Source organism: Rhipicephalus sanguineus, chromosome 8 (genome assembly GCF_013339695.2).
Source record: "Rhipicephalus sanguineus isolate Rsan-2018 chromosome 8, BIME_Rsan_1.4, whole genome shotgun sequence".
In the NCBI taxonomy this organism is placed as follows: domain Eukaryota; kingdom Metazoa; phylum Arthropoda; class Arachnida; order Ixodida; family Ixodidae; genus Rhipicephalus; species Rhipicephalus sanguineus.
The window spans coordinates 166183374-166201627 of record NC_051183.1 but is presented as its reverse complement, the minus strand read 5'-3'; the positions used below and the strand labels follow the sequence as shown (position 1 = coordinate 166201627).

General features: G+C 49.6%; 1 protein-coding gene across 2 annotated transcripts in view; it reads left to right on the top strand.

The window, feature by feature from the left end:
• Positions 1–18254, top strand: part of LOC119402461 (USP6 N-terminal-like protein) — a 234042-nt gene that overhangs the window by 191206 nt on the left and 24582 nt on the right. The window contains exon 14 of one of the 2 annotated variants that reach the window (XM_037669618.2): positions 2995–3255. In XM_037669618.2, coding sequence (XP_037525546.1) covers positions 2995–3255 — 261 coding nt within the window. Of the gene's footprint in view, positions 1–2994; positions 3265–18254 lie in introns of both variants that reach the window. The other variant, XM_049418653.1, reaches the window with a different exon arrangement.

Below are 18254 nucleotides of genomic sequence, written 5' to 3'. Positions count from 1 at the left end.
AAGGCCATTTTCTTCCGCTCGTCTGGGTGATAATCTTATTGCAAATCCAATGATAAAACATACGCAGCAGTATGTAGGTAGTCGATCGGTTTGTGAAAGTGGATACCTATTCATTTCAGTGTTTTCTACAATCGGCACACAACTGCCATGATCCGTCTCGCTCCTTTATCAGAGTCATTGGTGCTGACCAGAGGGGTCCTCTGGTCAGCACCTTTCCATCACTTGTCCAGCAATAACTCTGCTTGCTGTCCATGACACACTTTTTGCCGAATCAGGTGCAGCATCAGTTCATTGACGAGCATTGACACCTTGTCTGGAATCGAATGCAAGAAGAACTTCTGCGGGAGCTTGACGCTCAATTGAGGACAGAGACTTGTTGATCATTTGTAGGATCTGCCCTTCAGAGCTGCTTTGGTTGTTATGTAGTAGCTTGCATCGTAACGGGGCCGTTAAATTGAACCTGAAGGGACCAACGAAATTGGTCAAGTTATTTGGCATCTTCAATTATGTGAGGGGCAAGAAAAACAACAAAATATGCTTTAGGCCAGATTGTAACACGTCGCCAAATTGAACATGCACCCACATTTGATGAATTCAAAGTAAAAAATTAACTTCAAAGTGATTTTGGAGTGCCTTAACGATGTAGAAACTGAATGCGCACCTGATTCTTTAGCTAAAATGGCACAGCTTATCTCCGATACTTGCATTAAAACATCGAAACCAGCTAACATTATCTTTGCAGATTGAAACTTTATTTAGTTAATGTCTGTTGTCATCATATTAGGCAGCACTTTATCGCTACGAAGAACAAAATGTCATCCTCCTTACCATCAAGACAGCATTCGATATCGTGCATTTATCAAATGGCTTCTCAGCAATGGCAAATGGGACGGCAGCCCATGCCAGACTAACTGCTTTAATCAAAGCAGAAAATTGGGCGAGTTAGTACGGATTCATCATTACCAGAGAGCGCACACTCAAGACGGAGCACACACTCCGTCTTGAGTGCACACTCTCCGGTAAGGACAACCACTTTTCTAGTCCACCCTGCAATGCATGCAAGCGTCTGGAGCGCCAATAACACACGGTTGCCTCATTTGCAGTAAAGGTGCCTGTAGCTATGTTCCGATTGCTTTTGCTGGGAATTCATTCTTTTCTTCACAAGGAAGGCCAGAATAGCTTCTTTCGACTTTGGGATCGTGAAGTGTGATGAGCTCTGTGATATCCCCAAAGGAGCGGCAACGTCTTTTTTCTCTCCACTTGAAACAGTTTGCAAGATACTAGCCGTGTCGGCAACGGCCGTTTCCTGGACGATTGCTTGCAAGATCACTCGAAGCTAAATTCTGTTTACTGCTACCACCTCTGTGGCTACTTGCACTTGTTACTTGAAAGGTGTCTGTAAGAAAAACACAAAATCATGCATTTATGTGTGGCCTGCACCATGCAGAATACAGAACTACGCTGCGTCAGGATGGTTGGATAGTGTGTCGAACAGTGCACCGGAATTCCCCCATCAGCTGCGTGCTCTCCCTCCCCAGCGCTTCAAAGGCGAGGAGAGAATTGAGAGGCACCCTTTGGATTCTACATCGTGTGGCGTGCAATTTGAAAAATTGTTCCTAAAAACAGGGTGCAAGTCAAGGACAGTACCACTGGCTCCATCACAAAATTCATTTAGCAATAAAACTTTGTTACATTGAAATCACAGACACACGCTTCATTATATTAAGGCAAAAATGCATGGTGTTGCATGCACATTAAGTTGTAAATAAAACTGAAATACTTAGTTATGTAGAGAATTTCGTTACATTCTCAGTGCACTCAAAAGGAACTGTACATACTTTGTCCATATAAAAGCTCTTACTCTTCATCTTAATTCACCAGGCCAGTGACATTGTAGACACCAACGAATGTTAATGCCACAGAAATATAGGATACATCAATACATCGAGGTTTAACTGTACTCATATCTTGCTAGCCATCTTAACCTTTAAAAACAAGGATGTTGCCACTTATTTTGTGTTATCACAGAGCTTGTTCTCTGTGATACCAAAGTGAGAAGAATCTATTCCAGACTCTTGGAAAGATAGGATAAACTTTCAGTGAAATCAAATAAAACTTACAGGCACGTTTATTTCGTATTAAAATGTTGGTGGTATATAGCACTACCACAGTGACCTTGAACAAGCTTAAAGTGGCCAATTAGTGTTTTGTAGCAGCTCGCAGTTATTCACTGCACCACTAGCGATGTTCTAAAGCCATGTAGGTGCTCTGTGCATGCGATGTTGCAAGTGAGAGAAAACATGGCCACCATGAACAGAGGTGTCGTAATCGAGGTTGGTGCCTTGCTTTTGTGTGATTCTGTACTGAAGCTCTTTTTTTTTTTGGGTGCGAGACAGGTTTTGATGTGTGTTCATCAGACTGAATGCAAGTGGCTTGGTTTGGTGAACAGCTCTGTACTTGAGGTTCTGATGGCAAATCATAATGGCCTAATGGGTTCGATACCTTTGCTTTCATTGATTACCATAAATTGTTGAACCTTCATTTTCTTCGGCTTTGCATGTGCCATGCAGCCACTGTGAATCAGTGTAATGCAAGAACGAGGCAAAGCAAATCAAACAGCAAATAATCGTGTATTGCTGTTGAACCACAATCATAAAGAAATTGTAATAATCACAATGTTCAGGTTTCAAAAACACCACGGGCACTTTACAGTATGTCATGATCAGTATTACATGTATCAATAAATAGATCAAGTCAACACAATTTCTTAGCACTAACAACTCAATAAGAAAACAAAATTCAAGCTAAATTAGTACAATTCAAAATCAAATTACAGCTGAACTGTCATAAACAGTTGTAGTAGTATTACTCAGAATAGCTTTAGAAAGCACTTGATTCAAAGCGTCGTGATCAACAGTGCACGCAGTGTGGCATTAACGAGCGTGCAAATGAATAGAATGATGAGAGTAGTATGCTCTCCATCACCCATTGCAGGGGTGGCGACACGAGTGAAGACGGTGCGAGCTCGGTAGTGGACCCGCTGAGCTCGCGCAACTCGCTAGCCGAGACATCGCAGACGTCGGCAGCCGACCTTTCTAGCTTCTCCAGCCCATCAGCGACGCTGCGGAGGACGCCGTCGCTCTACGACAACGTTGACTACCAGGAAAGCCTGGAGGCAGCGGCTGCAGCGGCGGCTCAGACTCCCATCGCGTCTCCGCCTGCGGCCGGGGTCGCCTCGGCCAGGGGCGCCGCCCTGTGAGTGCTGTGAGAGCCTCCCTCCTTCAGCCATGCATTTGTTATTGCAACAGGCACTCTAGGTGCATTTTTATGTCACTGTGATGTTCCATATAAAGTTGAAATTGCTAACATCGCCCCATGCGTCGTATGTTGTACGTGCAAATGAAAGCGTGACTGCCAACAATAGATTGGGCCTCAAGCGGAGAGGAAATGCACTGGCCATCTCTGTCACGCAAAAGGTGTGTGGAGAGATGCCAGAATGGGGCAGCAGGGCTCCGGCAGGCACTCCACACGCTGGACATACCTGCCCACTGTTGCATACACGACAGGGATCAGCACACGGCTTGTACTTTTGTCCAATTGTGTTCTCTCCACTCGGTTTGCACTGAAGTGATGATGGCAAGAAGGTTGCTTTGCTTGCTTCCACATTTTCTTATGCCAACATTTTGTTGTAGATTGTTAGCACTACTTATATAACCACGGTTGCTTGGTGGCAGTGCACGAGGTGCAGCCTGCCATGTTGCCCAAAACCAGTGGGAGGAGACTCTGCACCACTGCTACGGGACAAAAGCGCACAGGTGGGAGCGTTCCTGTGGCTGGATGCTCAGCTAGCCAACTAGTCTAATCGATGGCATGAAAATACCCGTGATTGGAATGATGCTTGTACTAAAAGTAAGTGAAGTTTTGGTTGGGGCTCTAAATGCACTGCACTCAAGAGGACATACTTTGTCCATAAAAAAGCTCTTACTTTTCATCTGAATTCACCAGGCCAGTGACATTGTAGACACCAACGAATGTTAATGCCACAGAAATATAGGATATTCCTATATACTGTGGGCATTTATCAGGCACTTCTTCATCATCTGTACATTATCATCATCACATGGTGTTCTTCATCATCTTCGCTTGTGGGGACATATCTGGAGATAGTTCTGTGCCTCAGATGTGTTCGGTTCGCCATGTCTCGAAGGCTTATCCAAGGCGTGTCAACTGCAACGTCACAAGTGGTGTAGGTGCTGGGTACACGAACTAAGCACTGTGAATTGTATATAATGCAGAACTCCATCAATGTAGACACGAACAGTGCACATGGCGGAAGATTGAATGGCGTGCCCTCGAGCAGCGAGCAGCGTAGGTCCATCGCAGGGAGTAGTAACTTTCCGAAGACGCGAACACAAACCACCGTGAATAACTGACAAACTAGCACCAGTGCACAAGTGTTGAAGATTGGGGGAGTTGGTTCGTTGTACTTGAACTGGTATAGCGCATTACGAGGAAGAAGAAACGGTCGAGCAGACCGACACAAGAGGACAGAGTGCTAACTTTCAACTGAGCTTTATTGTGAAAATGCATCAAATATGTAGACTTGCGCAAGCATACAAAAAACACCCTAACGCAACGCCAAGATTAGACACTCCATCGCACCATCACATGCCACAGATTCATAGGCGGTTTCCCTGATTAAGGAAGGCCACTTCATGTTCAGATAAAGCCAACGAAGAGGCGCTGATACACCTGATGCCAGCTCTTGCTATACAATGTGCTTCAATAATCTCTCGAGGTATTTGCGACGGGTGCTTTCTTACTACTTCACATTGATCAAACATAGGGGAGCATCCACAATCGCGGCAGTGAATTCCAATGTGGCCCTGAATTGTTTTGTGAACATTATAATGGTGCACTTTTAGCCTTTCATTAAGGCAGCGCCCCGTTTGGCCGATATACCTCTTACCACATGAGAGTGGTATCGAATAAACAATCCCCACTTCACACGGCACAAACCGAGTTTTGTACTTGGTTGAGCAAACAGTGGCGCATGATTTGAGGGGATTGACTGCTTTGCAAAGCCGCTATAACTTATCCGGCACCGAAAACACCACTTTCACACTGACCTTCTCCCTATCTTTTTTTAGTCGGTGGAAAATGTCATGCAGGTAGGGTAAAACTACGGGTCTTTTTCGGTCGTTCGATTCCAGCTGATCCGCGGAGTTGCAGTCTTTTTTATCTGTTTTAAGAGCTTTTCAGCTATATAGATGCCAGTAGGATAGCTGGGTACCCGGCACTCAAAAGCCTTTCAGCTTGAGCTGCAAAGCTGCGCTGCATGACAAGATGACATGATTTCCTAAGGGGGTTGATGAGACAAAGATTTATGGCGAGCCGTCAACGCGAGAGAAGACGACGACGTTGCGCTTCAGCTGCTCCGCACGTTCGAGCCTAGCGCGTGAGAAGGAGACGCCCGCAAGAACGACAGCGGCTGTGGTTGTACATCGGAGAGCAAGCAGCAATAAAATATGTGGGAAAGTGAACGCCTCACGTCATCCCACAAGTGGTGGCCCGGACATCGAACGGCAACGCGCCTCCTGCTCGTCCCTTCGCCAACGCACTGAGCGTCACGGCCATCCCCGTTTCTTCGGTGACTACAGTAAGGACTTCAGCAATGTACATTCCGACTGACCATGAACACCACACCCAACAGTGACGCAATGCCAAATCCCATGGTACCCGACCCTGTCGTCGCTACTCTCAAGATACCGGAGTTTTGGCAGGCAGACTCGAAACTCTGGTTTCTGAGCGTCGAGCCACTCTTCCGACGACACCGGGTAACATCGCAATCAGCGAGGTACGACTTTGTCATCGGCGCTTTACCACCTGCTGTCATCGCCATCATAAGAGACATTCTGCGCTCTCCGCCTCCTGACAACCCCTACGGCACTCTTAAAGCAGAGCTCATCCGCCGGACAACCGAGTCGGAACAGCGTAGGCTGCAGCAGCTGCTCACCGCGGAGGAACTTGGTGACCGCAAACCTACGGAGCTTCTGCGTCGCATGCGACACCTCATCGGGGACAACCCTGCTGCGTTGGACGCATCCATCCTACGAGAGCTCTTCCTACAGCGACTGCCGCAGCAGGTGCGGATGATTTTGAGTGTGTCCTCCACGGAAACTCTCGACTCACTGGCACAGATGGCCGACAAGATTATGGATGTCGGTGCCCCGTCCATATCTGCAATCGAGAGACGTGATTCTTCCCACCTTGCGCCGGTCCGCGATGACCGCTTAGACCGCCTCCTTCAAGCTAACGAGGAGCTCAACCGCAATATGGACCAGCTGGCCGCTGAACTGAGCTTGCTGAAAGCAGACCACCGACGCAATACGTCACGACAACGACGCCAAAGCCGCGATAGATCGCCAAGTCTGCCTCGCAGCGTCTGCTGGTACCACCACCGATACGGGGCATGCGCTCGTCAGTGCCATCAGCCATGCCAGTTTGCGGGAAACGCACGGGCCACACACTGACGGCGGCCAGTGTTGCAGGCTCGACATACAGCCGCCTATTCCACGTCACGGACTGCGTCACCAAAGTTCGGTACCTCATCGACACAGGTGCCGAAGTGTGTGTTGTTCCTCCTACGCTGGAGGACCGTCGGCGACGCCAGACCACGCCGCCTGTTGCTGCTGTTAATGGTTCCACCATACGGACCTACGGACAGAGGTCTGTTACGCTTGACATCGGCTTGAGACGCACGTTTCGTTGGATTTTCTTAATCGCCGACGTGCGTGTACCAATTATCGGTGCGGATTTTCTTTGGCATTTTAAGCTTGTGGTGGACCTATGACATAGCCGCCTCGTGGTTTCTGAGACCCACCTAACAGTTCAAGGCGTGACATCGAGTTTACCACCCTTACATCTCGTGCAAGCTCATGCCAAAGTCTCTCCGCCGTGGTCAACGCTTCTGGAAGAATTTTCCGATCTCTTCCGTGCTCCATCTCTTGAAGACCCAGTGCGCCACAATGTCACTCATCACATTGTGGCAGTAGGAGCACCGGTGTTTGCACGTGCTCGTCGTCTCGCACCTGACTGTTACAAGATTGCACGACAAGAATTCGAGCACATGCTTGACCTCGGATACGTCCGCCCCTCTTCCGGTGCCTGGTCATCACCGCTACACATGGTCCCCAAACCCTCAGGTGACTGGAGACCGTGCGGTGACTATCGCGCCCTCAACAAAGTGACGGTACCGGACCGCTATCCGATACCGCACATCCAGGATTTCACGGCATTGCTGCACGGTTCCACCGTATTCAGCAAAATCGACCTAGTGAAGGCATACCACCAAATACCTGTCGAGCCTTCCGACGTACCGAAGACTGCCATAATAACACCTTTTGGCATGTTTGAATACATACGGATGCCCTTCGGTCTACGAAACGCAGCACAAACCTTTCAACGGTTCGTGGACCAGGTTCTTCGTGGTTTGACCTGCTGCTTCGCGTACATCGACGACATCCTCGTCTTCAGCACTTCAGTGAAACTTGTTGTTGGGCTAGTTGGTGCATGTTACAAGAAAATTCGACGACGCACACCACCGAGGAAAGTAGGCGAAAGGAAAGAGCGTCAAGTAAAACTTGTTGTTGGGCTAGTTGGTGCATGTTACAAGAAAATTCGACGACGCACACCACCGAGGAAAGTAGGCGAAAGGAAAGAGCGTCAGCACTTCAGCAGAAGATCACGAACTTCACCTGCGTCAGGTTTTCACGCGGCTCCGGAAATATGGACTTGTCGTCAACGGATCGAAGAGCGAGTTCGGAGTTTCCTCACTGGACTTCCTTGGCCATCGCGTGGATTCTCGTGGGATCTCTCCACCGACGGCGCGCGTGGAAGCAATATTGCAGTTTCCACGGCCAACAACTACGAAGAAGCTGCGTGAATTCCTCGGGCTTGCCAACTATTACCGTCGGTTTATTCCACACTGCGCGGCCATCTTGCAACCGCTACATGCACTTCTGTCCGGTCAAACGAAGCCGAACGCTTCCATCTCCTGGACAGACGACGCTGAGACAGCTTTCAGTTCCATCAAGGAAGCTCTGGCTAACGCAATGCTCCTCGCGCATCCAAAGAGCGACGCCATCACGTCACTCACCGTGGACGCCTCCGACGTCGCCATCGGAGCAGTCCTGCAGCAGTTGGTCGACGGAGTTTGGCAGCCGGTCGCTTTCTTCTCTAGGAAACTCTCACAGACCGAGTCCCGTTACAGCACGTTCGATCGCGAAATACTCGCGGCCTATTTGGCTGTCAAGCATTTTCGTCACGTCCTCGAAGGTCGGCAATTCCATATCCTCACCGACCACAAGCCGCTCACGTCTACCTCGACCGCTACCAACTCTGCCCACACTCCACGTGATATCCACCAGCTTGCCTACCTATTGGAGTTCACGAGCGATCTTCGGCACATCAGTGGCAAAGACAACCCCGTGGCTGACGCACTATCCCGCGTAGAAATCAACGCAACGATGGATGAGCGCCCGCCAGTCGACTTTGCAGCCATGGCTACTGCACAAAAGGAGGACAGCGAACTTCAGGTTCTCCGACGCCAAGGGAACTCCCTCAAGTTCGAAGATGTCCAACTTCCAGGCTGCGTGATTCCCCTCGTTTGTGACACGTCTACCGGTTGTCCTCGCCCGTACGTTCCAGCGCCATTTCGCCGCAGTGTCTTTGATGCCTTGCATTCCTTGTTGCACCCCGGCATACGAGCGACTCAACGCCTCATCACATCGCGATATCTATGGCCACGTATGAACATCGACGTCCGCCGCTGGACACGTGCTTGTCTCAAGTGCCATCAAACCAAAGTCCAGCGTCACACAGTCAGCCCACTGGGTACCTTCACACCTCCTGACTCACGGTTCAGTCACGTGCACCTGGACCTCGTAGGCCCTTTGCCCCCATCGGAAAACAGCCGGTATATATTAACCTGCGTAGACCAGTTCACGCGGTGGCCTGAGGCACTACCGCTCACCAACATCACCACAGAGTCAGTTGCCCATGGACTCATCACCGTGTGGATAAGACGCTACGGAGTTCCCAAGACCATCACAACGGATTGAGGTCGTCAATTTGACTCCGCGCTCTTCCGGACTTTGTCCCGCATGCTTGGTGTCAACCACATCAAGACGACAGCCTACCACCCTATGTCGAATGGCATGGTTGAGCGGTTTCACCGCCAACTCAAAGCCTCGCTCATGGACTCAAGCCACTCGTCCTCCTCGCCCTCCGCAGCACGATACGCACGGACGCGTCCTGCTCCTCAGCTGAGCTCGTTTTTGGCACGACCTTAAGGCTTCCTGGCCAGTTTTTCGACGTGTGTCCGGTACCACCAATGGACGTTGCTGATTATGCCAGTCGCCTCAGGAACGCCATGAAAGACGTGTCTCCTATCCCACCACGTCAACACTCACGCCCAAGTTTCGTCAGTCATGCTCTGCGGGATTGCACACACGTCTTCGTATGGCACGATGCTATCAGACCACCACTACAACCGCCTTACGACGGACCCTTTAGAATCATCAAGCGTTGCCCCAAGCATTTTGTCCTGCTGCTTAATGGACGCGAGGACAGTGTCTCCATTGACCGCATTAAGCCGGCCTTCCTCGACACCGATGCCGTCCTCGCAGACGACAAGCCATCCTCCAACACCAGACGAACGCGCTTCGCAACAGTAGCAACTACCAGCTACTCATAAGGATCGCTCCTTCGCGCACTGGCTACCTCGCTAGAGGGGGGGCCCTATGGCGAGCCGTCAACGCGAGAGAAGTCGACGACATTGCGCTTCAGCTGCTCCGCACGTTCGAGCCTAGCACGTGAGGAGACGCCCGCAAGAACGACAGCGGCTGTGTGGTTGTACATCGGAGAGCAAGCAGCAATAAAATATGTGGGAAAGTGAACGCCTCACGTCATCCCACAGATTTGTGATGCTTCGCTTAACTTAGGGTGTTTTTTGTATGCTTGCGCAATTTTCACGATAAAGCTCAGTTGGAAGTTAGCGCTCTGTCCTCTTGTGTCGGTCTGCTCGGCCGTTTCTTCTTCCTCGTAATGCGCTATACCAGTTCAAGTAGCACCAGTGTCTATTAATGCTTCCACTTCTGTGCCTTCTACCAAAACAGATATCGTATTATGGGAATGAGCTGGAGGAATTTCTCTCATTTCGCTAGATGCAGCCTTTCCTTAATTTAGTTTTCCGGACGACGGTTGGCGAACTGAGAGGCTGGTCAAAGAAGTGACGTCGAGCGACGAAGGGGTGTCGGCGAGCGGCGCCTGGCAGAACGGTAGCTCGGAGCCGTGTCGAACGTTGCAGGTGGAGAGGGAGAGCGGCCGGGAAGCGTAGCAGAAGTTCAGCGCTGGAAAGTGGACCCAGTGGAAAAGTCGTCTCGTTCGTGTCAAACCCGCGACACTCGTCTTGCTGACGCTTGCGACAGAAGCGTGCGTTGTGTCCACGATAGCCGCAGTAGTAGCAGGTAGGTCGCGTTGGGCGCCGTGGTGGATAGTAGGGCTGGTTATGTGCGCTGGGGGATATTGAAGCCAGGTGTGCTGGCGTCTGCTTCGGTGGCATCGATGGAACGGTGGCCGGGGTAACTGCGGCGACTTGCGCGTATGTTGGTTGTGGCCTAGGGACGAGAGGGTCTGTATACGCAGCAGTAGTCATAGCTGCCAACTCTTCCTTAGCAACGTCACGCAAACTGGTACTGGAGGCGGGAGAAGGGACCCCACCGGTTGAAAAGCCGAGCAACTGCCGTTCTTCTCGTATGATGGCGCGGACCACCGCGCGCAACGAGGGATCGGCAGTAGGGTTATGAGGGGTGTCCGGCTGCAACCGTGCGGATTAGAGCTCGTCCAGGCGCTGGCACGTAGCTACAATATCAGCGACGGTAGCCGGGTCCTTTATTGCCAAAGCATTGAACGCGACAGTCGCGATGCCTTTCAGGAGATGACACAGTTTGTCTGATTCTACCATGGAAGCGTTGACGCGACGACAAAGAGAAAGGACATCCTCTATATGCGAGGTATAAGACTCGCCCAGTTCTTGTTTGCGAGTGTCCAGTGTTCTCTTCGCAAGGGCGGATCGAACCGCTGGAGTACCAAACACTTGGCGGAGACGCTCTTTGAAAGTGCTCCAGTCGGGAAAGTCGATCTGATAGTTGAAAAACCAACTCTTCGCCACGCCTGTGAGGTAGAAGGAGACGTGGCGGAGCTTGTGCGGATCGTCCCAATGGTTCGCAGCACTCACGATGTCGTATTGGTCGAGCCAATCCTCCACATCTTCATTGCGAAGTCGAGCGAATAGATGGGGATCGCGATGGGGTCCGCTGACGATCCAAGGTGGAGAAGCCGCGGCAGCCGTAGCAGCAGAGGTAGATGAAGAAGTGCCTGAGGGTTCGTCCTCCGGCATGCTGGTGGACAACTGGCACAAACGGCGACCTGAACGAAGCTCCAGGAGGTAAAGCGGGCGAGTAGAGGACAGGGAACCGATGAGCACCCTCCACCACTTGTGAAGTCGCAGTTGACACACCTTTAATAAGCCTTCGAGACTTGGCGTAGATTACTGCGTGAATTACCAGGCGCTAAATAAGATCACGCGCAAGGACATATACCCCATGCCACGTATAGACGATGCATTGGATTCGCTATGAGGGGCCGAGTACTTCTCGAGTCTCGATCTACGTTCGGGATACTGGCAGATACCGATGCAAGAGGACAATAAAGAAAAAACAGCGTTTTCGACCCCAGATGGGCTTTTCGAGTTCAGTGTAATGCCCTTCGGCCTCTGCAATGCTCCCGCAACATTCGAGCACATGATCGAAACCGTTCTGTGTGGCCTCAAGTGGAAGACTTGCCTGTGCTATTTGGACGATGTTGTTTTCTCGTCAACGTTCTCTCAACACCTACAACGTTTGGAGGAAGTGCTGACATGCCTTGCTAACGCTGGCCTTCAGCTGTACATGAAAAAGTGTCATTTTGCCAGCAAGACAATCAAGGTCTTAGGCCACATTGTGAGTAAGGATGGCATTTGTCCTGATCCCGATAAGGTTTCGGCGGTTCTTCACTTCCCTCGTCCCGAAAGGAGCAAAGATTTATGCAGTTTCCTTGGCCTTGCTTCCTACTTCCGCCGATTCATACGAGACTTTGCTTCAATAGTGGCACCTTTGCACAAATTACTCGGTTCTGGTGTTCCCTTTGACTGGTCTCCCGAATGTGAATCGGCGTTTAGCCATCTGAAAAACGCCCTCACGTCCGAACCAGTACTTCGCCATTTTGATGAAACAGCACCCACACTCCTGCATACTGACGCTAGTGGTCACGGCATCGGTGGTATTCTCCTGCAGTGAGATCAGTCATAACGTGAGAGGGTCGTCGCGTATGCAAGCCGCGTACTGACCAATGCTGAGAAGAATTACACCATCACTGAGCAAGAGTGCCTAGCTGTCGTTTGGTCGGTGCAGAAGTTTCGACCTTATCTACATGGCCGTCATTTTACCATCGTTACAGACCACCATGCTCTATGTTCGCTTTCAACACTCAAGAACTTATCAGGACGCCCTGGTCGCTGGATTATACGTCTGCAAGAATACCATTTCACTATTATCTACAAGTGTGGTAAAAAGCACCAGGACGCAGATGCGTTTTCTCGCTGCCCACTTCCTACAGCACCGTGCACTGGTTCTGCTACTAACTTCAGCGATGAATGCTCCGATGGTCCTTCCACGTATGTCTCTTCCTTGGCCGCTCTTGACCAGATTTTTCCTGACGACCACGGCTCGATGATATCTCATCAACTCGCCGACTCTTACTGTCGACGCATCATAGACCGCCTTCAGGGAAATTCGCGGCCGCCTAATGCCCGCCTTCGTCGACAGCTGACGCAGTTCAAGCTCGATAACCACGTCCTTTACCGTCATATCTATCACCCAGAAGGGCAACGCTGGGTGCCCGTTCTGCCTCGCTCTCTTCGCGCTGATATTCTTAAGGCCTGTCAAGACGACATGACTGCTGGTCACCTTGGTTTCCAGAAAACGTACGACCGCATTAAAGGTCGCTTCTATTGGCGTGGCCTATCCACCAGTGTAGCGAAGTACATCACTGCCTGCAACCTTTGTCAGCGCAGAAAGCTCCCGACATCACCTCAAAGGGGCAAGCTGCAACCACTTCTGTGTCTGTCGGCACCATTCGAAGTCGTTGGCATTGATCTGTATGGTCCTCTTCCCACGACTCGCACTGGTCATCGCTGGATAGTGACAGCTGTCGACCACTTGACACGTTACGCCGAAACAACCTGCGTGACTTCGGCGCCAGCTTCTGAAGTGGCTACACTTGTGCTTAAAGCCTTAATCCTGCGTCACGGTACTTCTCGTGTCATTCTGAGCGACCATAGAAAAGCCTTCCTTTCACAAATTGTTGAGGAATATCTCAAAGCCTCTGGTACCACCCACAAGACAACCTCCAGCTATCACCCCCAAACCAACGGGCTAACTGAGCGATGTCATCGCACACTCTCCGACATGATAGCCATGTACATTGAGCCATACCACACAAACTGGGACGCAATTTTGCCACTTGTAACTTTTGCATATAATACCGCCGTACAACGCACAATTGGCTACTCGCCATTCTACCTTGTCTATGGCCGATCGCCAGCTTCCCTTCTTGACGTCTCTTTCTTGTCCGCCCCTGTGACTCCATCTGCATCTTCCTGTGAACAATATGTGTCCCACATCCTCCACTGTCGCCAGCTCACCCGAGTGAACACTGAGGCAAGACAACAGCACCGCAAGAGTCTCCATGACACATCTCACAGTGCTGTGTTCTTCCACCCCGGCGACGAGGTGCTACTCCGGACACCAGTTCGCACTCCTGGCTTGTGCGACAAATTTCAATTTCGGTTTCTTGGCCCATACACAGTCTTGGAGCAGACCTCTCCCGTTAATTATCGCGTTGAACCTGTTATTGCTCCAACTGACCGGCACCGTCGCGGTACTGAGATTGTGCATGTATCTCGTATGAAGCCTTTTACAAGGCGTTCTCCTACCTTTCAGCTCCGGCCAGGATGGCTGCTTGCACGCGGGGGAAATTAGTGTGGGCATTTATCAGGCACTTCATCATCTGTACATTATCATCATCACATGGTGTTCTTCATCATCTTCTCTTGGGGGGACATATCTTGAGATTGTTCTGTGCCTCAGATGTGTTCGGTTCGCCAAGTCTCGTAGGCTTATTAAAGGCGTGTCAACTGCGATGTCACAATAAATACATATGCAATAATATGCTCTGTTTCAATGAACGCTACACTTGAAAGGATCCTTAAAAGGGGCTGACTAATACAGGGATGCAACAGCTGCGCCAATTGCGGCAATTTGGTACAATTCCTTATTTTTGAGCCAAGCTGAGCCAGAACCGTGAAATTTGTTAAAATTGTGCCACGCTGCGCCAAAATGCCCGACCAGCTTAAAATTTTCTCAGTTGCGCAAATTTGAGTGACAAATGGAGGCCACGTTGGTCATCTGCAGTGTGGGCATCGTCATCCAATACAGACGTGCAGACACTAACCCTAACCCCCCGCGAAAGAAAAGAAAAAAAGTCAGCTGCCCCGCCACGGTGGTCTAGTGGTTATGGTGCTCGACTGCTGACCCAAAGGTCGCGGGATCGAATCCCGGCCGCGACGGCTGCATTTTCGATGGAGGCGAAAATGTTGAGGCCCGTGTACTTAGATTTAGGTGCACGTGAAAGAACCCCAGGTGGTCTAAATTTTCAGAGCGAGCCCTCCACGACGGCATCTCTCATAATCATATCGTGGTTTTGGGACGTTAAACCCCAAATATTAATTTAAAAAAAATTGGCCGCGTATCTGCGTGCTTCGCTGCAAATGTCGTGTAAAGACGATAGAAGAGGCGCTGTGTGAGATATGGACGCCATCGGGCAATACGTCGGGAAACATGAGTGCTGTGTTGCGTGCTGGTAGTCCCGGCGCAGCAGCAGGCGAAGACCGGCGGTGACCAACGCGACCGGCGGGGACGCCAGCCAGCCCGAAAACGCGGTTTGGCGCGAAGCGCTGAAGCAGAGAAACGTCCGCACTCAACGAGTACTCTCCACACACTCTTTTATTTACACGTCGCCTGGGTAAAACAGGAACGCCAGAGCGGCGCCCACAACCGGCAGCCTGAAGGCCGCCCACAACGCTGCTTTTTCATTTTTTAAATATTTTTTTTCACCTTCTTGGCCTTCTCAAAACTAAAGTTTTTCAACACCAACCCATGGCATTCGTACAGTGCAATACAGAACCGAAACCGAAACACAACAATGAGCTCGTGCGAAGGGCACAGAGGAAGGCAAATTTCAGCGCAGTCGCATTTTCAGCTTTGTTGAAACAGCGCTCACTAGACGACGACGAAGTAAAAGAAGGCACACGACAGGCAGCGCCTGTCCTGTGCCTTCTTTTACTTCGTCGTCGTCTAGTGAGCGCTGTTTCAACAAAGATGAACGCATACCAACTCGCTCAAGCTTCCATTCTTATGCATTTTCAGCGCAGCTTAAGAAACTAGGGTCCTTAAAATTACGTATGTATGCATTTTCTATTAAAGGAACACGCCACCTAATACTTACCTAGTGATGTTGCACCTCAGATATGAATGATATTTACTTTTTGATCGACAACGTTCACAAGTATGAACAGCCATACCAGTTCAAGACGGCTGGCCCTTGGGCAAGTGGTTCAACTTTGGCCGAGTGGCTGAATCGAGGGACGTGCCGACAAACAGAAAGACAGAAAGACAGACCAAAATTTCTGCGGTTAAGTTCCCCAAGAAAGACTATCGTCTTTAAAAGTCGGCTTCACTGGAAGGACGAAGCAATGAATGCGATAGCAACAAATTGTAATGCTATACGAAGTGAAGCTGGCAGCCAACTCTCTTGTATCCGATCTCGCGTAACTCTACAAAACGTTGGTGTAAGAGAATACAGCGTTTCTAGGGAAAGATGCTCTTACTGCACAGTGTCTTCGCATTGAGGGCGCAGCACGTAGAATGATATACAAGCCGCCCACTAATGGCTGCCGAGATAGCGCGCGCGCCACCGATTGCGACCGCGCCCTTAGAATCAAAGTTCAAAAGTTGCTGCTCGAGCGGGAGCCCCCCCCCGCCCCCTCGCGTCTTTTCATGCTCGTTCAAGACGGGCGGGGTGCTCTTTGATGGCAGGCTTCGTGAGCGAAGTGGTGTTATAGCATGCACCCTCCGAGCGATGGGAGATGGGCTGGCTCGTTTGATATCTGCTTCAGCCACGTTCCTCGCACGCACTCGCGCGCTTTTACCCACGGTAGAACATACTGTGCACAGCAGTGGCGTAGCCAGAAATGTTTTTCGTAGGGGGTTCAACCATCCTTTTTTTATGTTCGTGCATGCATTTGTATGTGTACGTGTATATATACACATGCAAAATCGAAAAATTTCGGGGGGGATTTCAACCCCCCAACCCCCCCTGGCTACGCCCGTGATGCACAGGGGTTTGTTATCAGTTTGGACATTATACGGGTTATGACAGCAATAACTCGTCGAGAGTGTCCATATAGTTGCTATCGCAATGGAAAAGGACAGTAGTTCTCGAATTTCCTGATGCTTGTTTTATTGCCTGCAGAACGCTTTTTAAGCCACTTTTGCCGCATTACACTGCTGTGCTGCAGAAAAGCATACTGAGATTTAGAAGGGACTATTAGTAATAGCTGTCAGAGACACAGCACATTTTGTTCCTTAATTACTCATTTGTGCACGCGTCGTGTAATGACGAGTACTAGTATGATCGCTGATGTCTAAAAAATTATTGGCAATCATTTGGAGCTGCTGTGTATGGCGTTTCTGCGGCCTTGAGAAACAATAGACAAGAGCTTATGCCAGTTTTCTTTTTTCGCTACCCCCACTTGCTCCTGCTTTACGAATCTCCCAAATTTCCAGGTTGCCAGGTTCGCAGGTCCCCATTAGCATTTCCAGTGCCTGTCGAATTATTTGACAGGTCCTGCAAATGCTAATGTGGACTTAGTCATTGTTCGCACTGTGGGGTGGCTCAACACACTGCTTCTATTGAAATAGCAGTGTTCACGTGCACTCTGCACGAATTAGCTGATGTTGAATGGTTTTTACGTATTTTCTTTTCTAAAAGTAAGCCTTCTTTGTTATACTGCTCCAAATTTGGATTTTTGTGCTCCAAAAGCAACATTTTGCTGCTCCGAAAATTGCTCCAAATCCTATTTCGGCTGTTGCACCCCTGCTAATAGCATAAGTGTTTTTGTGCTTGACGATAAATATTACCGTCATAGTTGTTGAACTGACGCTTATAAAACAAATAATTGCGATATTATGGAAAAAAAAACTGCCAATGATGGTTGGTCTTAGGTGCGGACCGGCAAGCGGCCTGCTATCTAAGAAACGGCCGGGCCGGTCTAAAACCGGACAGGGGGCAACCGTAACGTCTGTACATCTCGTTCCCTTCTTATTGCAGTGCCTTTTATTCTACTTCAATATTGCCAAGAGTCGTAGCAGAGACTGACGTGCTTTCTTCCTTTTTCATTGACCCCGGCAGTCCTGCATGCAGCACGTGTGAACTGTTATGCGTGAGACCTGTGCTCATCCGATGGTGAAAGGGCAACGCGATCTAGCGCAACTTCAAAGAAGTCTGTGACAACTTGCAGTGTGTTTGACAATCCGTGCACATAGAGAAAACGTGTACTAAAACACAGTGTTGCGAGCACTCCTGTCAACATTACTGCCAGAATGCTTTCAGGTACATGTTTCTCAGATGAAAACTAATACATGTTTTTTTCAATTTTGTTTTGAATAAATTATAGCTTGTAACAGAATAGAAAGTTGGGCGAGTTGGTGTATATTCATATTTAAAGAAAAGCGGCGCACAAAAAAAGACGGAGACAAAGAAGAGAACCACACACAGCGCTGCTCTCACAACTGAAAGTTTATTCAGAGGAACAAGAATTTAAAAGGTAAAAACCGCGCATGACAAGTGAGGTACAACGTGATTAGGTGATACGCTCATCAATAAAAGTAAACTCTTTTTTGTGCAATGTAACCGAGGTCTGGCTTACACAAGCATCACGTGACTTGTTAATATGATAGGCTTCAGAAACCTCACGGGTGAATTGATCGTGGTGCTTAAAAATAATAACTGTGTTAGACAGAACAGGTGTGCAC